At 37.8% G+C, this 25,980-nt stretch overlaps 1 protein-coding gene across 13 annotated transcripts in view; it reads left to right on the top strand.

The window, feature by feature from the left end:
• Positions 1-25,980, top strand: part of DMD (dystrophin) — a 2,504,498-nt gene that overhangs the window by 2,353,884 nt on the left and 124,634 nt on the right. For 11 of the 13 annotated variants that reach the window (XM_069063824.1, XM_069063827.1, XM_069063826.1 and 8 more), the window contains one exon: positions 7,808-7,869. In XM_069063824.1, coding sequence (XP_068919925.1) covers positions 7,808-7,869 — 62 coding nt within the window. Of the gene's footprint in view, positions 1-1,075; positions 1,344-7,807; positions 7,870-25,980 lie in introns of those variants that run through there. The other 2 variants (XM_069063835.1, XM_069063836.1) reach the window with 2 other exon arrangements.

Here is a 25,980-nt window from a genome sequence, read left to right as displayed (position 1 = left end):
TGTAAATGCATAATATGACTAAAGCAGCTTTCATTTTACAAACAAAGCCCTATTCAGAGCCTTTATGATAGAGGGGTGAACCTGGGCTCTTGAATGCTATAAAAAGGTGAAAAGGAAAGAAAAGCAACAAAGTAAGAGACTTAGGGAAGAAAGGAAAGCTACTAAAAATGAATGTAGAAATAGAAATGCCTCTTTTTAAAAGAGCATTTGAAAAATTAAGCATTACATTAGTTTAGGAAGAGGAAATTAAGCAGATATTCTTTGAAAGAATCTCCCCAAGACTGAAGCATGGGGTCTTATTTGTTTTTTTGTTTTTTTAATAAATGCATCAGGTTGTAAGAGACATTGTGGTTTAGGGAATTCAAGTCTAATTTCAGCTAGGCAGACCTGGGTTCAAGTTCTCCATTATCGGTACACAGTAATTGTATCCTCCTGAGAAAATATTTAGGCAACTCTCAAGTCTATAAATTGTAGAGAAGGTGCCCAGCTGACCAGACAAAGGGTATACTAATGAAATTACAGGTTTCTAGCAGTCTGCAAACTGTTTCTCATTCTGAGACCCTAGCCTCATTTAATTTTTTCTAATAAAGCTATTGTCTCAAAAATTAAAATATAAGAAATAACTCACACGATGTTTATTAAGTCAGTTACAATGGCTTAGAAGCATAAAGCTTCATTTAAACTAAAATGTTTCTAAATTACAGTCAGGCTCTCTCAAAAAATTCAGGGTAGATTTCAGATTTCAATGAAATCCATATCCTGATCTCATTTCCACTTTAATCTTTAATTTGAAGAAGAGGAAAAAAGTGTTGGGTTTTTTTCCCCTTCCTTGAAAAGAAAACACCCAAACCCACACACTTAATTATGTGGAATGAGGTCATTTGCACCTAGGTCATGTATTAAGGGAGTAGGCAACAAGTAGTCTAGATGTGTTTTTAAGGGGATGCTTTCAGAGTGGCTGTGTTGCTACATAGTTCCTAGTTCTACCTTAAATCTCCCTCCTTTTTTTTTTTTTTTTTAGTTCCAACTGTTTTGTTTCTTTGAGTTCTTTAGTTATCAGGTTCAATAGGTGGGGGGAGGAGCAGAGGCTGTTAGCTCCACCCTGTCTAGCCTGCAGCTTTCCCTCCCCCTAATGCCCTTAGCCCAGTAACGTTAGTTTCACCGCAGTCCTATTCTCTGCTTTGGTGGTGCTCGAGTTTCCGCGAGCCGGGCTGAGTCTAGGAATCTCCTCTCCTTCCTTCCTTTCTTTCTCTTTCTCCCTTTCTCTCTCTCTCTTCCACCTTCCCCCCGCCCTTCCTTCCCAATCGCTGATCTCTTGCAGCGATGAGGGAACAACTCAAAGGGTAAGTGGATTGCAGACCTAAGACGTTTTCTCTCGCTAAAATCTTTGCACTTGTGGCTGTGCTCGGGCGCGGGGAAATCCGGGGTGCTTAGAGGTGACTGAAAGTTGGGGAAGGCTTTTGTTGATGGAGGTAGGGGGCGGGCGGGGGCGTCGAGGAATCGTTTCTGTAGCCGGGCTTGCCTCCTTCCAGCTGTTGTCTCGCGGTCACCACTGCAGGTGCTCGGTTTGGCCACGGGGAGCCGGGATTTAACCCTTTCCTCTGGTCCGGGTCGGGGAGAACCCCTGCTCTCCCGGGGGACCTGCCCCCTCCCCCCCAGCTCAGGGAGCTGTGCGGAGCGTGTGCGAATGGGTTCGGGGGTGGCGGGGCGGGGTTCCGAGCCAGGGGTTCGTGCAGTGCCAAGAAGTGGCAGCGCTTCCCGGCGCGGGCGTTTGAGCGATTGGAAGGAAGCGTTTCGCCCTTTTTCTCTTTCCGAGGAAGACTAGGGAGCTTTGAAGCTGCCAGGGTGTATTAGTAACAAACACTGTAATTAAATCCTTCGTTTAAAGACCTTGCAGAGTGGGGACGCGGGGCTACTTTCCATTGTATTCCAAGTGCTAAAAGGTCAACTTTCTGCCTCATTTCTTCGGAGGGATTCCAAATGACATTTCATGCCCATGCATTTTCTCTTCTGTGGGTTAGTTTCGCCGTAATTGTCTCGTTGGGACATGTAAGACTTGCAGATGTGAATTAAATAAAAACAGTTAAAACCCTGAAGCTAAGCCAGGAAGTCAAGGACGTGCCAGAGATAGGATGAAGGGGTTTTTCCCCCCTCTTTTCTTTTTCCTTTGGGGTTGGGTGTGAGATCGCTCGCTCCCCTCCCCTTCTCTTAACTCCCACCTCTTACCCCCCACCCCCACTCCCACGTTCGTCTTCCAAGCTGACTGATGGTACTAAAGTTTATAGTTAAGTTTGGAGCCGAGTGTTTACTGACGCGTGGAATTAAAAATATTTCATTGAAATCATCTTTGAATTCCTTAAGTTCTAACCTGGTTAAATTTTAATAAGTTGCGTGAAAGGAAAGCTTTAAAGGTGTTTATTCGTCCATAGGAGCCATGTTTACATGTGGAGTGTGCTTTTAAAACAGCGTTTGAAACAGTTGATATCAGAGGTTGGAATCTTTATAATGGTTTTTAGAGCCCTCCACCTTCGTTTAAAATCTACGATTACTTCCTCCCTCCTCACCTGCCTATCTTCTCAGTCCCTCTTTTTAATCTTTATTTCTTTCACCTGGATGTACCTTTGTTTCAGAACCCCTCTCCTAAGCCAAAGTTTTGCCAAACCACTGGTTTAAAGCCACAACTTCTCTCAAGAAGCTAGGGAGTAGAAGAGAAACAGTTCTCTGAAAGGTCTTTGACTCCTTATCACCATGGAATTGGTTGCAGTCATCATTGTTTGATCTTGGATTCCACAAGACCCTGCAGTGAAATTGCTTTGGCCAAAGTAGAGGGGATAAGCTTTGAAAATCAAATAGATCCGTGGAGGAGGAACAGCTGGAAGGGTTAGAGCTTTAACCACGAAGCAGTCAGCTTTGTCCCTGACAGAAGATAGAAAATAAAATAAATGCTGAAGATGTTGGAGAAGGAGGAATAGGCACCTTGGGAGTAGATGATGCCTAATTTGACATTCTACCACTATTCCCTCCATCAGCATTTAGCAAAAACTTTTCAATATATGTTTTCCCCTTTGCTTCTCAGAATTCCAGTGATACTTAGCCAGAGCCACTAAGGCATGCAAAAGCCAAGTTTTCTTTCAAAAGCAGTCTGATCCCTAGATTAAAGGGAAATCATTTTTGTATGTGGATCAATGGGCTCTCTAGGTTTATATATGAAGACAAACTCTAATCCTCTGCAAACCACCAGAGAATGCTACCTTTTTATATCACTGCATAGTGATTAGTTTTCTCCCTAGGAAGTAGAAAGATATAAAAAGGCAACTGTTCGAAATATTTTCAGCACAATATGAGTGGTGGCAGAGAAATCTTATTTTAATTAGGCAACCGCCATTTCCCTCAACAGTAACAAAAATTTGTTATTTTTTAAAAGTGTTTAATGTTAGTTTTAAGAAACTAAATGAACAATTTCAGTAAATAGGATTATTCCAGCCCTGACAGCTGCTCTGAAGCTGTTTTAATAACCTTGCACACTACTTGAAACTAAAGAAGGTGAGAGAGAATCTAAATTGTGTGGTAGGAAATTAGGTCAGCACTGTGCACTGTGGAGTAATACTTTAATTTCCAATTATTGGCAAGTAGGTGTCGCTGAAGTTTTTTGTCACATTAGATGATTTGCTATTCTCATACACATCTGGTTCCTCTTGCATGCTTAAAGAAAGAGGAAAGGAGATTTCTTATAATGCACAGTAAATGTAAATTTAAAGGATGATGATTTGAAGAAAACCCACAAAGGTAGTGTAGAACTTTGAGGCTTTGGTCCCACAAGACTAAACTAAGTAACAACTGTAAAAGATTTACATGATATGAATAATTTTTTAGGCTTATTTATGGAGTCCTACCCTAATATAGGAATGTTGTTCTGTTTCTAGTCTTGGGATCTTAACCTTGAGCTAATATAACTTCAAAGTCAATTTTAAAATATCGTAGTCCTATAGCATATCCATAGATTTTGGTGTTTCTTCATTATTGATATAGTCTATAGGATCATGGGTGAAGGTGGGAAATGGAAGCTGAGGGCAGTGACACAATCAAGCCTCCCCCCCAAAAAAATATAACTTATTATTCTGTTATCTCTTTATTTAAGGTATCACTGTGTTTCTGACTCAAATTATTCAGGCCACTTGCTTTGATTCTGAACTTCTGTATGTGTGGCCATGCTTGTGAACATTAAGAAATACTGGGCTTTGGAATCTGTGATGTCCAGAAAGGTATAGTGTAGATAAGGGTAATGCAGATTTAGCCTGCAGTATCATTCAGTGCACTTTCTGTCTAAGGCATTTGTCTTGTCCTGTTTTAGCATTAAATCTTCTGCAATGCCTTCTGGTTTCATAGCAGGTTAAAAAAGGGGGAGAGAGGACAGGTAAGAATTAAGGTAGAGACCACTCAACTATCACTACAAAATAAGATTATTGATTATTATTTACTTGATCAGAAAAATGGTTCATTTTGTGCAAGACAAAGTTATTTCACTTGTGAGCTTGCTAGTTCTAGTCATACTGTTTTTGAATAAAGTCTGTTATTTCTCCTCTGGGTTGTTTTCATCCACTTCTTTCTCTTACCTGTACCTGAAACAATGAAAATCAAAATTTCTTTTTCTGTAGGTTGTTGTTGCATTTTTTACTTTGCATTACTGATCAAAGGTTGGGAGTAGAGGAAGAAGAGGATGGTCTTAGCAATTTGTATTAATTGGATTTGAGGGTTTCTGAGGATTTCTTTATCTAATATATCCTGTTTCATTACCAGAATGAGTGTTGCTCATTGTAAAGGGTGGTGTACTTGGGTTTTCATTCTGTCCTCAGAAAAGGAAATTTAAATTCAACCAACTGATAGATTTAAGGGAAACAGACTGTTATTATATTTTAAAACTTAACTTATTTCAACTGCTGAAGTATTTTTGCTAAAGAGAATCCAGAAAAGGTTAACATCTTGAAGTACTATCATAGGCTAAGTAATAATCCTGGAAATTGTATTCGTGGACTTCTCTTTTGAAATTTGTAGTCTGTTAATATTTGTTATTTTTATTATATCCTTAGTGGTTTGAAGGATTTGTGTTGCTGCATTTTTTTCCTTATTCCAGCTATTTCATTGATATGCTATTAAGGAACCCTGTTCCAGTCTACTTTGACTCTTTCTAAGACCATCATAAACTATTAGCTTTTTGAAGGATTTGTTTGCCAGCTTTATCAACTCTAGCAAACATTTCTCTGCAGATCTATTAAAGATGCCAAGGTGTTCCCAAATGGACTTGAAATTGCATTGAATTGCTGAATTGACATTTTACTTCACATGATGTTCATAATAAGTGCCTATCTATAAAGATACATAGGCGAACATTTTTCTTTACCTGCTACTCTCCACCAACTCCAGTGCTCACAATTATATGGCCTTTGGAAATGGCAGAGAGGCAGATGAAGTATAGTCTCAATGGAATCTAACCTTTCCTTGAGCTGCACTTGTCTATGGAATTGTTGATAACTTTCTGAGCTAAAAATGTTCAGGAACAGGCACCACTTTTTCGATGGAGTGAAATAGCTGCAGCTTTCTTGTGCTCTGCATATAAAGTACTAACAGAATCCACCCCTATACTTACAGATGGTCAACCTTTCCAGCATTCATAGCAACTGGGTTACAGGGCTTCCTAAAAGCAGAGTGCTTCACTTCAGACCCCCTAGTTCTAGAGACAAGCTTTTGTGGTCTTTGAGATGTAATTTTTGGTGGGCAGTAGCCCCTTATACTTTGTAGCAGTGCTGCTCTCTTCATTTTGTTTATCAAAGATCATCTACCCTGATGCGTAAGGTAGGAAAAAAAAAAACATTCATTACTTCTCGCATTTTAAAAAATACTTTTGTAGAAACTGAGCTGCTTGGTAGGGTACCATTCCCAAATCAAGTTGGAATTCTTGACTTGTGGATAAACAGCAACCAGAATGCCACAATTTCCAATAAAAGCATATCATGGGGGCAGTTACAGAATTATGGAATTTTAGAGCTGAATGGGACCTTTCAGAGCATCTTGTTCAGCTCCTTTATTTTACAGATAAGAAACTGAAAGCCTCAGATTGAAGTGACTTGCCGGAGGTCTTTGAAGCAGTTCAGATTTGATCAGCCCTATACACTAGGAGAATTTATATTACATTTAGAAGACCTTCCCAAAGATGTGGCTTTATATTTGAATAACCACAAAAACTCATGTTTATTTTGTGCGTTTTGGTTTTTTATGATTTACAGCTCTGTGAGACATGCAACGAACATATTATTGGCTCCATTTTATAGATGAGGAAAATTGAAGCTTAGAGAGGTTGTGACTTGTCCATGATCCTACAGGTGGGAGGTGCCTGGACTCTTCCACTTAGAAATGCTAGTTAGTGGGGGATCTAGGGCTCGAATCCAGGTCTTTTGACACCAAATTCAAAACCTTTCGACTACAACCTAATGTCTCAATATCTTATGCTTGTATTGATCTTTAAAACACTTTCCCATAAATTATTTCATTTGCTGAAAGGCCCATGTAGGCATAATTATGTATAATTAGCTTGTTACTTATGGCTCCTGTGGAAGAGATTGACTGTGGGGTAGTCAGTTAAGTCTGCATTCAATGTTGTTAGCCAAAAGTCCACAAAGAAGCGTTCTTTTAGGTGAAGGTAATTTCAAAGCTATGTAACCATCATTAGTCCTCTCTTTCTCTATGAGTAGGCCTCATTTACTCTGCTTGGACATGTCTCACATAAATGCCCAGATTTCAGGCTCTCAAAAAAAAAAAAAAAGGCAGTGGGGGTGGGAGCCTGCACAGATTGTATACACAAGGATGCCTTTATGCTACATTTTAATTTATCATTTTCTATCATGTGCTCCTAGGAAACTGGAAATATGAGTCTTGGACGTTTTATATAAATGGTTTAATCTGAGAAAAAATATATGTAGATAGCTGTCCCAGATTTATACATATAATAGAATTCAGGAACAATGGAGTTTTGTTCTTTTCAAAGGCAGAAAATGATAGCCCACAACCAAAGTTAGTTAGAGTTCCAAGAATGGAAGAGAGCTGTGAATTCACCATTCATTTTCAAGAATACATGGGAAAAGTATAGTAATGGAAAACTGAGTTATAAGGACAGGTTCAGAGGAAGAAAAGGAAGAAGGTAGGATCTATTTGTGAAACTCAGAATTTTACAGGGATTTTAGCTGTAATGCAACTGAAATCTAAATGAATTATAAAAATAACTGATTTGAAATCTGGATATTTAGAGATAAAAGAAGAGAAAAAGCAGGCTGCCAGGATACAGAATAAGAATATTTAAATTTTAGACTCTTAGCCATATTCCTGAAAGTTTTAAGCAGCAATCAATTGTCAGTTGTCCTTATAAGTTTAAAATTCAGGTTGGTGTTCCAAGCAGTTGGTGAGTACATCTGAAGTTCAGCTATTGAGTACACAACAAAGAGTTTTGTTTTCAAGAGTAAGAAGCCACATATTGTTTTGTTAGGAGTGGGGGCCACAAAAAGTTAGAACTACTTTGTGGGAAAACAGTTTTCATTTTTAATTAACAGTGCCTTTTCTTTGGGGTTAAAATATATCTCTCTTTACTTCTGCTCCTGGAGTAAACACCTTTCACTGAATTATACACATATTAAATATGGGAATTCTTTGAAGAGAAAATAACAGATGGTTCCAAACCAAAAAATAATTTTTCTTCTTTTCTTTTATCAATTACAGCTATGAATTCTAAAATATTTCCTTCATGCTTTTTCTGTTTTAGCCATGAGACCCAAACAACCTGCTGGGATCATCCCAAAATGACTGAACTCTACCAGTCTCTAGGTAAGAAAACCTTTACAATTTCCAGGTATTAAAATAGCAAATTAATTTTAAAGCTACCAGTTTTGACTTGACAACCCTTGTACTGACCATCTAGTAATTAAATCTGAATGAAGTAAGACATATTACAGTACATGGTTTCCAATTAAAACACATTCCAGTACATGTCTAATGCACTTCTTGCTCTTCTCTTCAAAATTACATGAATAATTAATTTATTTTTAAAATCTGCCATTCAGTACCATTAAGTTCATGTGCCCAGTACATGCTGTTTAAAGATCTGCTTTATGCCTTAGAAGGACTTGGATAATTACCTAATCCATTTTTTTTTAAGAAAAAATCAAAATATCACCAAGTTGTTCTTAATGAATTCTGAGCATGTGAAAATGAAGTCCAAAGCTTTTGCCAAATTGATAACAGCTTTTTAAAAAAGTGGTACACACATGAAACCACAAAACTGATTTATATGCAGGCGAGCTGGGTTCAAATCCTGGCTCTGCCACATACTAGCTCTGTCACCGTGGGCAATCACCTGATCTGTTTGAACCTCAGTTTACTCATTAAGAGATAACAAATACTCATTACATACTTCACCAGGATCTGCTGTGTAAACCTTAAAAGTGCTATGTAAATGTGAGCTGCTACTATTTTATAAACAGATTAAAATTTCAGAGCACCATGACACCTGTTGCACATTTTAAGCCCTAGTTCTGCAGAATATTCTTCTTCCATAATGATAGATTTCTTGAAGTTTTTTTTTGTAAAGATTATGTAGTATAAAGAGGTAATATAAGAGGCAGCTAGGTCACACAGTACATAAAACCCCAGTACATAGAGTCAGGAGGACCTGAGTTCAAATTTGGCCATAAACACTAACTAGTTGTGTGACCCTGGGTAAGTTACTTAACCCCAATTGCCTAAAAAAAAAAAAAGAAAGAAAAATATAAATGTTTTCTCCATATAATCTACTCATGATAGGATTGTGTATTAAAATTGTGCTTATCTGAAATGATATTTGCATGTTGTTTCCTTCTTGGACAAAGTCTATATAGAACTAGTTATTCATACATTTTGGTACCAAAAGATACTGCGTTTTAGCACCTAAGGTATTCCTAGTTCTGTTTCTGGATCCAAGAAGAAGCAGCCTACTATTTGAAATACGTGAAGACAACTGAAATATCATCCCCCAACGTTTCTTCATCTGTAGGCTGAACATCCCTTGTTCTTTCTCCTGTTCCATCTCCTCCCCCTCCCCCTATCACTACTACTACTGCTGAGGAGGAGGATGATAGCTGCCATATATAGATTACTTTAAGATTTGCAAAGCAGTTTGCATGCATTATGTCTTTTAATTCTCATAATACCCCTCTGGTGTAAGTAGTGTAGTTCCTATTTTGCTGATGAATGATCTTGGAGCTAAGAGAGGTTAAGTGACTTCATTGTGGTCTCATAGCTTGTACATTTTGGGAGGCAGGATATGAACCAGTCACATCTGCCTCTAAGTCTAATGCTCTTTGAACTACACTTGACAGTCCTGATTCTTTTTCAGTTTTTTAAGACTATGTTTCACTTCTTGCTCAGGCTAGAAGTAGAGGGGCTCCAGAAGACCCTGATTCCATTCTGATTTGTAGGGGAGCTTTCACTTGTTTGATTTACAAACTGGACCAGTTTTTTCTACTGCTTAGGCAACATGGTTCCCCTATCCCTACCTCCTTACCATAATACTACCAATTGGTTTAACCCATGGCAACTCAGAACTCCTGAGCTTAAGAGATTCACCATCCTCAGCCTCTCTGGTATCAAGAATTACAGGTGAGGGGGCAGCCAGTTGGCTCAGCGAATAAGAGCACCGGTTCCCGGTGTCAGGATGACCTGGGGATCAAATCCGGGTTCAGATACTTAGCACCACACCTAGAAATAACTGGCTGTGTAACCTTGAGCAAGTTACTTAACCCCGATTGCTTATAAAAAAAAAAAAGAATTACAGGTGTGTGCTACCACCTATCATGGCATCAAAATTGGGTCACTAACGTAGGTCTTCTGATTTTAAATTCAGTATTCATTCCATTGTACCACATTGACTCTAATGTTGCAACTCCTGACAGTTAACTTTATCCTTCTGGACCAGGGGTCCTGGTCCTAGAATAGTGGAACTTGTTTTTGATTATTGTGACAACTGTATTTTGATACATTTGGTTTACTTTTTAATCCTACATATTTTATAAATTTTAAAACATTTTGACAAGGAATCCGTCGTCAGATTACTAAAAGGTTCTGTCTTGTAAAAAAAGGCTAAGGACTCATGTTCTAGACTCATAGAATGTTAAGGCTTATTGGGACCTTAGAGAGTATCTAGGTTGATTTTCTCATTTTACAGATAAGAGAAATTTACATTATCTTAGTTGAGTGTTTATCTACTTAGTGATCTTAATGATGAAAACTATGTAAGAAAATGGGGTTATTTTCCTTTTTATAATTTCCACTGAAGTCCTCCTATTACTATCTCCATTTTATAGATGAGAAAACTGAGGCAGATGTGTGTTATGTGACTTACCCAGGGTCACACATTTAGTAAGTGCCTAAGGCAGTATTTTAATTCAGCTCTTTCGGGATCCCAGTACAGCTTTTTATCCACTACTCAGCCACCTTGCTGCCTCATTGAAGGTGACATGGGGTTGTTGCAGGTGTTCCCTACAGAGTTGTGGAATATTTCACCAAGCTGGAAAGGTTTTGAATATGGGCCTATAGATGATTTGTATGCCTCGTTTTAGATGACCAGCATAGCTGTATGTGGAGAATCACCATGTTGGCCATAGAATAATGAATTATTTTTGACCGTAGTTATGCTCCAAAGCAATCTGTTGAGTTATAATGGGGTTGAAATATGTTAGTGCAGAGTCTTCACCTTGGAAAAATTATACATCCTTGAGATACTTAAGTGAAAATATTCTTTTAATGAAAAGCTCCAAATGATAGTAGGAAAAGTTAACTGGTAGCAACTAAATAAGAAGCCACATTTAAAGGGAATAAATACACTTTCTAAAGCATATGTATACTAAATTTTTTAAAAAATCATAACCTCATTGACAAATTTCCACATAAAACAGAATAATAGAATCATTAAGTCATTGTCACAAAATATAATTCCTGAAACTCATGGAAATTTGAATGTTCCTGGGTTAGTGGAAAGATCATTAGATTGAACTGCAAAAATAAAGAATGCACCACAGCTGGCATTGCATGATAAAATCAGAAAGAGTATGGAAAAATAGGAGGACCAATCAGGTTGTGTGATAGTGGATCATGAAGAGAAAGCAGAACTACTTAACTCTGATTTTGCTTCTGTTTTTTGTTTTCCCCTGCCAAACAGGGTAGTATGATATAGTGTGTAAAAAGCTGGCCTAACAGACAAAACACCCAGTTCAGTTGTCAAAACAAGGGAGACAAATCTTTGGGTTGGCCATGAAAATAAAAATGGCTAATTAGTAGTTGAAATCCAGGATAGGTTGGGAGAAAGTAAAGGAGCACATATCTACCCATGTTGAGTTAAGATCCCTAGTCCTAATTGAAATATGTTCTAAGTTATTGAAAGAACTGGTTGGTATTATTGCTACATCACTGTCTGTGATCACTGTGATATGGTGGAAAACAAAAGTGATGCCGTAAAAGTAGAAAATAAATGTCTTGATTTAAAAAAAAAGAAAGGAAATGGAGTTCCTAAACTGTAGACCAATGAGTTTGATGTATTCTTGGCAAAGATCCTAGGACAAATCATTAGAAATAGTTAATAAATATCGAGAAAAGGAAACAGTGATCACAGAAAGCCATGTGACTTCATCAAGAAAAGGTCGTGGCAGACTAATCTAATTTAGGTTTTTGATATGGTTCCTAGCTTGGGAAGATCAGGGGAATGCTATCCATAGCTTACCTAGATTTTAGCAAAGCTAAAATAGCTGTCACACTCTTCTTGGGGTTAAGAGGTAGAGATGTGGGTTTGAAACTAGTCAAATGGCTGTATCGAAAGAGTGGTCATTGATCTCATTTTGAAAGGTTTCTATTGCAGGGCCTCAGGGTTCTATTTAATACTTATAATCAGTGACTAGGATTAAGGAGAACATGATATGTTCTCCAGTCTGCAGGTTATTCAGAACAAGAAGGGATAGATATGTTTGGATGACAGTGTTAGGATCCAAAAGTATTCTGATTGTTTAAATCATTGGTTATTAGTGTCTCCCTTCTGCTGATTATTTCTTATTTATCCTGTATAGGGCTTGTTTGTGCATAATTGTTTGTGTGTCACCTCTCCTATTAGATTGACCCGGACTTTGACTCAATGACCTGGATTATTTTTTGCCTTTCTTTGTAACCTCAGCATTTAGCACAATGACTGGTACACAGTTGGTGTTTAATATTTATTGACAAAAAGATAAAAAATTAAAAAAATTGACTAAATGACTTAGTTGAACTAATAAGATGAAATTATATTGGTATAAATATAGCCTCACACATCTGGGTTCACAAAACCTATCTCAAAATTATAGGTGGAGGAGTCACAGTTAGAATGCAATTTACTTGAAAAAGATTTGGTCATGTAAGTGAATTACAAAATTAGCTCGAGCCGACAGTGCAGTGTGGCAGCCAGACCATTTTGATCAGTTCTACCATCTTTGAGCAGCCTGGCTGAAGTGGAGTCAATGGGTCAAGTCCTTCCCCTGTCATATACTGCCCCTGTGATTGTGAGCAAATCATGTCACCTCCTTGCCCCAAGCAAATCTGCTACTATGATCTGATGATATTTCAGGTTGAGATAGTCTGCCTACATCATTCTCTCAATCCCTTGTCTATACAAAGTTCCAGAGAAAGCTGTCTACTTTTGTGGTCCTCATTTCTTCCTACTCACTTCGCAATTTTTTTCATCTTCTAACTCATTAAGGACAAATAGGTGGCACAGTGGATAGAGCAATGGACTTGGAGTCAGGAAGATTCCTCTTCCTGAGTTCAAAATCCGGCCTCAGACACTGGCAGTGTGAGCCCTGGGCAAGTCGCTTATGCCTGTTTGCCTCAGTTTCTCATCTGTAAAATAAACTAGAGAAGGAAATAGCAAACTATTCCATTATTTTGGCCAAGAAAACGCTAAAGGGGTCACAGAGAGGCAAAGGTGACTGAAAATAAAAATATCCTCAAAACAACAATTCTGAATTTAACCATCACCAAAAAATGAAACCATTTGCTTATAAAAAATAAATAGAAAAAAGAATATATATGATAACACAGATTTATTATGTACAACTTGCTTTTTTAAGCAAACTGTTGTTATTTTTAAAGCTGTTGTGCTTCTCTTAATTTTTTTTTTAACTTTTTTCTACTTCTATACATTTTAAGGCATACTTCAATATCTCTCCTTTTATTTGGCAATTCTGCCTCTGAGTTCCTTCTGCCCCATTGTTTTCTTAAAAATGGAAAAATACAATCCTAGTAACAAATATAGTCAAGCAAAAATAAAAATTAATATAGTTACCGTGTCCACAAATTTGTGTTTCATTCTGTACCTCAAGTCCATTACTCTCTGTCAGGAGGCGAGTAGTATGCTTCTTCATTAGTCTTCTGGAGCCTTGGTTGGATATGCATTGATCAGAATTCTTAAGTCTTTTGACATTATTTTCTTTACAATATTGTTTTCCTGGTTTGGCTCATTTTACTTCACACCACTTCATACAAGCATTCTCAGGATTCTCTGAAACTCTCCCTTTCATCATTACTTAAGAAACAATAATATTCCGTTACATAATAATTTGTTCAGCCATCCCTTGTTTGATAGGCAGTTGGTGACTTTTGAATTTCCAAATTTGATAGTCTTTTCTCAGGCCTTGTCCTTCTTGACCTCTCTGCAGCATTTGTCACTGTTGCTCTTTGATACTCTCTCCTTTTGGGGGTTTGGTCATCCTGTTTTCTTGCCTCTCCTCCTACATATCTGACTATTCCTTCTCAGTCTTCTTTACTGGATCATCATCCATACTATGCCTTTAGCTATGGATATGCTCCAAGTCTTTCTCGTGGGCCCTCTTTCCTTTTTGCACTTACTTGGTGACCTCATCAGTCCCAAGGGTTGAGTTATCATCTCTCTGAATGATGACCCCTAGATCTGCTTATGTAGTCCTAGTCTTTCTTGAGAAGGCCTATATGAAGAACTACCTGCTTCACATTTTGAACTGGAGACTCTGTATAGGCATCTAAAATTCAACACCTTGTAAAGAACTCATTTTTTTCTTCAGTCTACTTTACTTTTTCACTTCCCTATTTCCATTGGTACCACCATCCTTCCAGTTAGGTTGGAAACCTCAGTGTTGCTCTGTGCTCCTCCAGAGATTTGCCACTTCTCCTTCCACAGTATCTTTCACGTTTTTCACCTTCTTGAATCCACTCAGCATACAAATGCCCATTATATTCCTAAAGCACAGGCCTGACTAATGTTGATCACTCAGTGACCCCCGGTAGTTCCCTCATTACTTGGGAGCAATTACAAACTCCTCAGTTTAGCCTTTAGATTCATCACAACCTCACTTCAGCCTGCCTTTCCAGTGTAACTGCTCTCCTTCATGCATTCTACAATTCAGCCAAACTGGTCTTACTTCTTTTCCTCTTATGTAACATGCCATCTCCTGTCTCTCTGCTTTTGCATTGGCTATTCTCTAATGCATCGAATGCACTCTTTTCTTACCATTACCTCTTAAGAATCCCTACTTACCTCAAGAGCCACCACCTATATGAAGCCTTTCTTGATTTACTACCACCACCACCACCACTACCCCCAGCCTTCCCTCTTTCCATTATCCTGTGTTTATTTTTAATCTTTTAGAAACAGATGTTTACTAAGGTAGTTTAATGAAAAACAGTGGGTACAAAATATTCTCCCCAAAAGTTTTGGACATATTCTCATAATTACACATAGGATCTGTGGGGGAAAGGAGCTTAAACATAGAGGCCACATGTGGCCAAAGCATAACTCATGATGCCTGATGTGACTTGAAGCCTTTCCCCCTTTGTGGAGGCCTCATGATGTTCCTCTTAGCAATAGATTTCTGCTAGGCTCCTTATATTTATTATATGTGTATTTTCTATATATTTTTATGCACTTTTCATCTCCTCTAGTAGAATCTAAGCTCCATGAGGGCAGGGTGGTTTCGTTTTTATCTTTGTATCCCAATACCTAGCACACAGTTGGTGCTTACTAAATACTTAAGGATTAATGACTCTTAGGCTACATTAATAACTAATAATTACAAGTATCATTGATTGTTGTTATTTTGTGCTTTAAAATAACATAAGTGCTCCTCTGTGAGATAAGTAGCATAGGGATTTTTATCTTCATTTTACATCCAAGGCAATGAGGGCTTAGAAAGGTTTAGTGATTTGCCCATGTTCACATAGCTAATAAGTGGTAGAAATAAAGTATTATCATAGGTTTTCCTGATCCCAAGTCCAGCTCTTTATCCACAATTGCCTATCAATCCATATTGCCTCTCATGCTAGAGAGTTGAGATAGGCCCAGTGTGCCCCTGCCTTTAGTCAGATGACTTCTCTAGGGTTGTGGGCAACCCTGTTTTGGGAAGGACATTGGTAAGTTGTAGAACATTTAACAGAAGGCAACCAGCATGGTGGAAGGACTCATGATCATATCTTATGAGGATGAGTTTGAAGGAATTTGAGTGCTTTTCATGGACAAGTAAAAATTTGAGGGGGACATGATAGATTTATTCAAGAATTCATAGGATGGGGCAGCTAGGTGACGCAGTGAATAGAGCACTGTCTCTGGAGTCAGGAGGACCTGAGTTCAAATCCGGCCTCAGACACTTAATACTTAACTAGCTGTGTGATCTCGGGCAAGTCACTTAACCCCAATTGCCCTGCCTTCCCCCCTCCAAAAAAAAAAAAAAAGAATCCATAGGATGGACTTATATAAGAGGATTAGATTTATTCTGCTTGGCCATGGAGGGCATAAGTAAGAGCAAAGGATGACCAGATGACCTCACCTCTCTGAGGGCTCTGGGAATTACAACCTGTGTCCCCTTGCACAAGTCACTTGTCCCATCTGGGTATCAATTTCCTCATCTGTACAATGAAGGGGCCAGATGACCTCTAAGTTTCCTTCCCTATCTAAGTCTGTGATCTTGCACTACCTCAGGATTATTCAGCTGGGATTTCTTAACATAGAAGTAACATTATGTCTGATTCATGAGCTGAAATCCAGATTGAAATACTTTTCATTTAGCATTTTTACTAGTGGAACGTAAAGAGTGCTGTTCTAATCAGTTATCTTGGTGGTTTTAAAAACTGAAAGCTCTTCAGGGCTCCAAAGTACACATTATTTTGATTCAGTAAGTGTTATTTTTACTGATAGCTGTGATCTCTGGAATTTATCATGAAATATGAATGTAATATTGATTATGCAAAGCACTACTATGTAATCCTGTCATTTTCTCATGCATAGGTCTATATATCCTAAAGTTTCTTATGATAGCTCTAAGTAAGCACTTTTTAAAAACTACTATAATATGTGTAGTTTAAAAAGCACTTAAAATAATTCTTATCTATTTTATTTGGTATCATAAATAGCATTTGCTCCTTTTGTTTCATAACCACATGGAGATAGGAATTTGAAATATTAACGAGCTCCAGTATGAGCATGAGAAGGCAAGGCAACAAACATATATTAGCCCTTACTATGTGCCAGGCTCTGTGCTAAGACCTGGGGGTGGAAATACAAGCCAAAGATGGTTCGTTCTCGCTTACATTCTAAAGAAGGAAGAAAATACAGAGACGGGAGCTGAATAGGGGATAGGGCTGATGGTAGAAGTGAATGTATTGGGGGTGGGAAAGGGAGTGGTATTGAAGTCCGACTTGCTCAAATAAGAATGAAAAACCTTTAAATGAAAATATACCAGTTCTAACCTGCTTGTTATGATTTCCTTACTCTCTCTTAAGCCTTCTTGCTTTATTGCTGTTTCCTGCCTGTCATTTTCTCCACTAGATTTTGTACTTCTCCCTTCTGTGCACTAGTTGTTCAAAGGGTCTAGCAGCATTTTGGTTCTGCCTAATAAGCTTCAAAGTCAGTACTTTGAAGCACTTTTGTTTTAAGTCATCAGATAGACCATTCAGGTTATGACACAGCTTTCTACTATTTAAAAAGTGACTTGTGAATTTTTTTCAGAAATTCTTCGAAAGATTAAACAAAAAAATAAAAAAGTCCATTGGCCTACAAATTGATGGCACTTTGCCTATAGCCTTTTGCCAGGAAAGTGATTCTGAGTATTGAAATAAAGGCCCAAGAGAGGATTTGTTGTATCTTCACGTATACAGTGATAGGATGTATAACTCTTTAGCATTTCTATTAAGTGAGGATATACATTTGCCCCCCCCACCCAAAGTTCTCCCTTTCCTCCAGACAAATAGCTTCACAAACAAGCAATTACAGCTGTAACATGCACACTTTAAATTCTTTCTTAGTTCAGCTTGCCCCCCTAAAAGAATATGTGCAAAAAAAACCTTTCATCCCTTGTTAATGTTTGTTCATTTTCTTCTTGTAAAAAAAAAAAGCCTCCTACATTCCATTATACATTCTTGCTTGATTATATTTTGTGATTAGATTCTGTAATGCTCTGTGGTGACACTTTATGAATTCTTTTTGCATTAAGGGCTTATTCCTAAAACACTTATTATCTTGGAGGTTATTTGAACTTATCTTGGGAAATAAGCTAGTACTGTATAAGCCACCACAACTAATTATGAACTTTAAGAGTAGAGATTTATAGTAGCAGAGAAAAGCATAAATAGTATTAAGCCTATTTGGCTTGAAGAGTCTCCTGAAACTTCACTTTGGTACCAGTGATTGTTGGTACCTGGTACCTTGGTATTAGGCTTATCTTTTCCTGAAGTAATTGACTTCTAGAAATAATGTTGTTCTTTAAGAACAACTGACTTCTTGTTTCTAATGGGATTGCCCATGATTATCTTCAACTGTTCATAGTCGGGTTATGAAATTGCAAAAAAAAAAAATCAAACTCTATAATAATCAGCAGAGATATATACATGATATTTTTATGCCCTGTTTGAGGAAGGTTGGGAGATACGTTTAAGGAGAAATTGAGTCAAGGTCTTACAGTCATTTTTGCAAATGTTGTAGATTTCAAGTGTCTCTCCTACCTTTTTGTTCTCTTTTCATATTTTTAAATAATAAACCACATAACACTTGTTTAAAAAAATTTTTTTTTACTTGTTTTGGGGGCCAAGTTTGTGATTTCACTGGTAATTGGAAATCCTCCCAATGCAGATTAGCAATTATTGTGCAATTAATAGTTGTTACCTGGGGCACTAATTTGCCCAAAGTCCCATAGTCAGTATATGTCAGAGGCAGGAATTGAACTCAGGTCTTTACATTTATTATACCACACCATACTCCTGTGTGTGTGCCCATGCTTGCGTATCTGTGTAGTGATGTCTTTTGTTTTTGATAGCATGTCATTTTCTAATATGCTACCCCCTCCTTGGAACAAAAAGTTAAACACAACTAACCAGCAACATAACATATGGGACATTCTGCACCCCATAATTCCCCATTTCCCTATTGAAGAGACAAAAGTGTATTTCATTATTTAATTCTCTGGGAATAAAATTGGGCATCGCACTTCATCAAAATTTGATTTCCCTTAGAAACACTTTTATATGTACTGATCTGTAATGGATTTTCCATAGTTTGAAAAAATACATTTAAATTAAATTTTCTAGTTAGAAAAAAACAAGACTATTTTTAGTGAAATTTTAAAAAAGTTTTATGTTCATTTTCAAACAAGTAAAGATTTCTTAATCTCCTCTCCTCAAAGGTATACAAACTGATTTCCAAAAAAGAATGTCTTTAAGATCTGTACAGGCTTACAATTTAAAGGAGCTGCCAAATTACAGTTTGCCTGATTTAAATAAGGGGAACATTAAGGTTATACCTGCAGCTGTGAGCAAAATGCTGGATATGTATAATTTTAAGTAGCTAGGTCTGCAAAAGGAGATTTTTCCAGATGGAGAAAGGGCATCTAAAAACTTGAGTTTACTCTTATCCAGACATTTGCAATATTTTTCATTTTAGGCACACAAGTCTGATTGTGTCTGTACATTTCCAAGGAGCAGCCATTTCTCTGGCAAGAGAATTAAAATAGAACTGTCATTTAAAAAAATTAGTTTAACAAAACTTTCCTTAACATGTATAGTTGTGCAACCATGACCCTAAAAAACTTAAATAATGAATGGATATTTATCTTAGTTGTATGAGTTGATGAAATGTAAATCTTTCTATGTTTTACCACTCAAAAATTTCTGGAAACACAACAAAAGGAATCTTCCGTGAGCCAGGGAAATGGCAACCAGTGCAATTAGTATGCTAACAAAAATGAAACTATATAACTTGACTTTTTTTTTGAATCTTTGGTTATTAAATATTGATTTTGTTGGAAAACAAGTACATTTATACTTACTTTGATGTGTTTCCAGATTGCCCCTTTCCAGAGCATTTTTGATGGAATGAGGGTATTCTTTGAGCATAAATATTAGTATAGGATCCAAGCCTCATGTTACCGTGAGGTAAAAGTCAACAAAGTAACCAGAACACCCCAAAATGTATTTATTTACTGAATTTTATGTTGTACAAAGAGCTTAAGTTAAATAAAATGTGGCTTAACCATGAATTTTCTATTTATTATATTTTCCCTGAACCCTTAAAACCAGATAAAACTGAATAGTATAGAAGTAAACATTGTGACTTTATCAGGCAAGCTGGCAAAAGTAGCAGAAGTGGGTAGATACAAAATTTAACTCTTCATATGCCCATATTCCAACTCAGAGTTTGGTTGGCAAAATGAACTTGAAACTTAAAAATAAGAAAGTAATGTGTTCTCAAAGGTATAACTGAGACTTGGTAGAGTGGAACATATAACTAGGTGGTCACTTAAAGAGCATATTTTGTTTAAAGCAAATATATTTACTTGGTAGATGAGAAAACTTGGTATGTACAAGGTCATACCTAGTAAGTTACTAAGGCAGGAATTTAACCCATGTCTTCCAGATTCCAAATCCAACTGTTCATCCACTAAACCTGATCTTTAAAAACAAAGCCATCTACCTCCCTTGACTCCTCCCTTACCCCCCAAAAGAAAACAAACAAAACACCTGTCACTGGATAAATGCACATAGGTATTTCTCTGGCATGCTAATTGAGCACTCTACCACTCCATAAAGTATTCTAAAATTGACAGGTAAGGTGAGCTTAGATCATGAAGGTCCTTGAATGCTAAGCTGAGCTTTTTTTAAACATAATCCATAAATAATGTGCAGTTTTGTATACAGGAGTGGTACGATGAAATCTCTGTCATAGGAATTAATGTGTTAGCAATATACAGGCTAGAACATATTTAGATGTTTCCTCCAAGGATGTGGTTCACAGCCCATCCAGACCTGCCCAACCTTTGAGACTTTTTTTCTCCTGTTAAGTTCACCATGGGGAATCTTCTTTGCTTTCACATCCTGATACCTTGAGTATACCCTGGAGAAGTCAGAACATCTATATGTCATTTCTTTCTTGCCCTTCAGCCAGCCTATCTTTTTCTTTTTCCCTCAACATAAATTTCCTTGATGGCATCCTTTAGTCATATTCCTCTTCAAATTTCATTGTTTTATGTTGTAGCCTGCTCATATTCACCATGCATGCAATTAATTATAAAATAGAATCAATCAGATATTTAATAGGATTTCTTATTTTTCATTTTATCCAGCATCAAATTGAATGAGTACACAAAAAAATAATTGAGTAACATGTTAGAAAAGCAGTGAGTAGAGGGAGTAACTTTGAGGAGGATAGGGTCAGTTAACACTTCATGAATAAGAAGGTGTTTGAACTGGGTCTTGAAGGAGGGATTGGTTCTGAACAGGCCCCAAAAAATGGAAGTAGAGAGAAATTAGACATCAGGAATGAGTGGGCAGGAGTATGGAAATGGGAGAGTGAGTCATTTATAGAAAAAAAAGCACACTTATTTGGGTGAAGTGTAGTCTGAGGACAAGTGGGACAGGTATTGTTTCCAATCTAAGTGATGGGCAAAATGGCAGTGTCACTTACAGAAATGCATTAATTGGTGGAAGTGGTTGGTTTAAGGAGAGAAGATGTTGGGTTAGCAGATCAGCAGTTGTTATGCCTGTAGAATTTGTTATGACAGTGGTCAATCAGATGTTCTGAAGGAATTTGGAAGTAGGAGAACTAGGGAGGTTGAGACTCATTGGCAAAGAAGTGATGGTTTAAACTGATAATTTTCATCTTGAAAACCTATTTTTTCCCCTTAAGAACCATGTTGTAAATCCAAAGCACTCTGGCTCTCCTTGATTGGCCAACAATAAATCCCAAGCCAAGCCCCACTTGATCTTTATTTGGGCCCTAACAGCTCTGAGTGAATGTAAATAGCAGTTGTTTCTGTTTTGGCCAGAAACCCTGAGGGTCTTCCCCTCTCTGTTTTTTTTTTTTTCTCATTTCTTTCTCAATCTTAATCACTGAATGAGGCATTTCCTCAGTCAAACTGAGAAACTTGTTAAAGACCTTAGCTTAAAAAGGCCAAGGTCCCCCACTGTATCCAAGGCCACCTCCAGTTGTCCTGATCTATCTACACATATACATATGCATACACATACACACACATATGTGTGTGTTCGCCACTGGACCCACATGGCTCCAGAGGAGACAGTGAGGCTGGTGACTTTGTACAGGCCTGCCTCACTTAAATCCTGTTCACTTGCATATCACTGCATCACCTCCCTGATGTCATGGTCCTCTTCAGGAATGAAGGACAAACAACTACAGCAATATGAGCTCACAGAGAAGTGCAGAGAAAAAAAAGCAGAGGGCTGAGAGCTGAGAGATATTTTGACACCTCATCAAAGACTTTATTGTTACCTCATTGGAAGCTTGTTTTGAGTAACCAACTTTGGTGGACTATGCATTAGTAATCTGCTTTACTTTAATATGGTGTTAGTATTTTTACCTCTTAGAAGCTCTGAGATGGTAGAAAATTCTTTTCAATCAACAACTATTTGAATAATCCCTTTTGATTGAAAAACCAGGAAATGTTTTACAAATAAATGCTAAATGGTCTGGAACTTTAAAGTTAGAGAAAGAAGTTAGAGGTGTTTAACCTGGCACATTGAAAGGAGGAGTCCTCAGTCTCCCATTTCAGTCTGTTGACCTGCTGCTATGTAAAAAGAACATTTTCTTCCAGTGCTTCTTATTTTGACAAAATGGCATCATTTACTCACTTCCTATGAATGGCAAACAACTGTGCGTTGGAGTGTTTCAGGAGTAGTTGAATGTTAAGCTAAGAAAAAAAAAAGTCCCCAAATCTGGGAAGTAGGCTTGTTTGGAAAGGAAAATTAACCCCTGCTTCAGGCTTTGCATAGCTCACAACAAGAAGTATTTATTAAGCCTTTGCTGTGTTTGAGGCACAGTGCTAGGGCCTGGAGATAGAAAGAGGCAAAAAACACAGCCTCTTCCCTAAAGGGACTTCCATTCTAGTGGGGAGACAGTATGTTAACTCAAAATATATACAAAGTGGATGGTAGACATTTCCAAATGTAATGTATAATAATATAGTACACTACAATACATTGTTGGTAATCAGAAGATTACCCAAAATACAGTCTGTATTCATATTGGGAATTTGGAGGCTAAATAGATTTAATTCAGTTGAATTAAAACTGGGCTGCTAGGTGGTACAGTGGATAGAATGCTGGGTGTAAGAGTCAGGAGGACCTGCGGTCAGATCAAGCCTCAGAAACTTACTGCTTGTGATCCTGGGCAAGTCATTTACTCTTGGTTTGCCTCACTTCTCTCACCTGTAAAATGGGAATAATAATCAACATTTCCTGCCACCCTCCCGCCCCCGGAGTTGTTGTGAGGATCAAATGAGGTAATAATTTTGAAGTGTTTAGCACAGTGCCTGGGCCATAGAAGGCACTACATAAATGCTAGCTATCCTCATCATTACTGTTAATCTACATGGATTTCTTGAGTACCTACTACATGAGAGAATCTATATGGACTGAAGCCCTTATGGTCATCATACTTATTTTGCTTTTCAACTTGTAGGTTTTTTTACACCTAACATTTATTCATTTAAATACTTACACGTTTAATATGTCAAGATGGACCAATGGAGAAGATAGATATGACCCTTACTAATTGCCCAATAGTTACTTTCAGAAAAGGTACTAGTTTTGAATCCATGCAAAGGAAATACAGTGCTTTATTAGTACCCTAGAAGCCTCCCATGTTTTAGATATGATAAATAAGAGTGATTTCTTAATAATTACTACAGTTCTGTAATGAGAGTCTTGTGTGTTCCACATACACAGTATTTGGCAAGAGAGAAGCTTCCCTGAGGCTTTGTTCCTCATTATAGATAGGTAACCCTGTCTGTTTCAGAGGTCACTATTATCAAATGAACACTCTCAGTCATTCACCACACTTATAACAGCCCCAACAGCTGCTAAATTATTGGTCTTTTCAGGAAAGGCTGTATTGGGCAGTTAGCTAACATCTTCAACAGGGTCTTCTGTCCAGAAAATTGGTGCCTAACTCTGAGAGTAAGACATTCCTTCTTGTCGAACATTTTATCTTTTGAAGACGTCAAGCAGAATATGATGTGGGTGGTTTGTGTGTAGTTTTTCTGCACAGCGCCAAAGTGTACATTTCACATGGAAATCAATGTGTTACTTTTGTTATACCCTCAGACTTAAAAAAAACATGAACTGGACGTTATTTTGCTCATATTAATCAGACATTCATATTTAAGGACTCAATCATATTTCATCCTAACTCCCATGCCATTGAAACCAAAACCTTAATTTTTTTTTCCTCTATGAAACTGCAGGTATTGAGCCAAAAACAATTTAAGTAGATGCTTTTATTGAGTCAAATTTCTAATTGGCCTTCTTAATTCAATGTCATTTATTTTGTATCGAATGGATGGAGGTCCGACTTTAGTAACAGCTCCTGGGCTCAAGCACCTTCTCTGACATGCTGGCTTTGTCGTGATCCTTGTCAGGTCACCTAACGTTATGGTGCCTTAGGCCAGTGGTCTCCAAAGTAGGGACTGTAGAATGACTCTAAGGAAGCTGTGGCTTGAACCCAGGGATCTAATTGTAGAGTGAGAAGATGAAATGCATTCCAACTTTGTCCCCTTCGTTGTTGTTCCTAGGTCATTTCAGTAGTGTCCCACTCTCTGTGATTCCATTTGGTGTTTGCTTGGCAAAGCCACTGGAAGGTTTGCCATTTTCTTCTCCAGTTCATTTTACAGTTAAGTAATTGAGGCAGATGAGGTTAAGTGACTTGCCCAGGATCACACAGCTACTAAGTGTCTGAGGCCAAATTTGAACTCTGGTCCTCCTGACTCCAGGGCTAACACTCTACCCATTGTGCCACCTGGTTTCTCCCCGTTAGCAAGTTATAAACTGTCTCCAGCACAAATATAACTTTGCTTTAATACTTCTCCAGTCTTACCTCTCCCACCACTGGTCCAAATGGTAGTTAATGATCTAATCAGGAACAGGCACCCACGGCAGTTGCTCAAGCAGAATCTCCTCCCACCTCCACCCTCACAATTACCTCTTTCATGGCTGCTGAAGGTTTTATCAGGTGATGAATGAACACCATATAAACATTTTGTTTTTGTTGGGAAAGATTGAATAGTTCAGGATGAATGGGTTTCAATTACATTATATTTCTCTTCTGAACTTGCCTGGTTCCATTGAGGATAGCACTGTACCTCTGGGCTCCCTGACCTTCAGACTCCTCATTATCCTTTCACTTCTCACTCAACTGACATTCCAAAGTTTCTAATGACCTCTTAATTGCCAGATCTGGTAGGCTTTTCTCAATTCTTACCCATCTTGACTTCTCTGCACCAGTAGATGCTGTTGGACATTGCCCTCTCCTTCTAGATGATTCCTCTCTCTTTTCTGGGTTGTCAAGACACTGCTGTCTCTTGGTTTCCCTCCTACTAGTTTGATGGCTTCTTTTTAATCTTCTTTGCTGGACTATCATCCACATCATACTTGTCTTCCCCACTTCAACTTTGGGTATATGCTTAGACTGTGTCCAATGATATCTCTCTCTCTCTGTGTCTCTGTCTCTGTCTCCCCTCCTCCCTTCTCCTCTCTCCTCCCTCTCTCTCTTTCTCCCCCTCCCCTGCTTCATACTCTCTCACTTGATGATTTCATCAGCTTTCATGGATTTAGTTCTATGTACATCCAGCTCTAATCCTACTTCTAAACTACAGTCTCCCATTACCAATGCCAATTGGACTTTTAAAATTTTATTTCCTATAAGCATCTTATACTCAGCATTTTCCAAACACAACTCTATACTTTCCATCCCAAACTCGTGTCACTTTTGAGACATTTCTCTTGAGGGCACCACCATTCTTCTAAGAATTCAGGTTTATAACTTTGATGATATGCTTGAACCCTCACTCTCCCTCACACATCTAATCAGTTGCCAAATCTTGTACTTTTACACTGCTACAATTATGTTTCATATCCAGCCCTTTCTGTCTAATGACATCCACCACCCTAGCTCTGACCCTCATTATTTTGTGCCTAGACTATGGCAATATCTTTCTCATTTGTCCCCCTGCCTCAAATCTTAACACTACTCCAACTCATCTTACATAGCCATTGAAGTTATTTTCCTTAAGGACAGATCTGACTCTGTCACTCCCCAACTCAGCAAATTTCCAGTAGTAGGTTTTTTTTTTTTGAGTCTAGGATCAAATGTTATTCCATCTTTATTTCAACCTTTTAAATTCCTGCATTTTTTTAAAGCTGCAAGCTTTATAATGCACATAAGAGTACAATAATATGTGTATATAACTTTTAAGTAAATAACTTCATATATGGGGGTATATGCACGGGGGTTCTTGATCAAAATTTGTATTTACTGATATAAGTGTATGATCAAAAAAGTTTGATGAACATTGGCCTAGGCATGTCTCTGAGACTTATATTACAGGGCAATTGAGGTGGAGGGAAATATTC

This window comes from Petaurus breviceps, unplaced genomic scaffold, assembly GCF_028583685.1.
Source record: "Petaurus breviceps papuanus isolate PSGF00001 unplaced genomic scaffold, PetGlider_PUasm1.0 90603, whole genome shotgun sequence".
Classification (NCBI taxonomy): domain Eukaryota; kingdom Metazoa; phylum Chordata; class Mammalia; order Diprotodontia; family Petauridae; genus Petaurus; species Petaurus breviceps.
The sequence above is the reverse complement of the archived record's forward strand: the minus strand, read 5'-3'. Positions and strand labels throughout refer to the sequence as shown.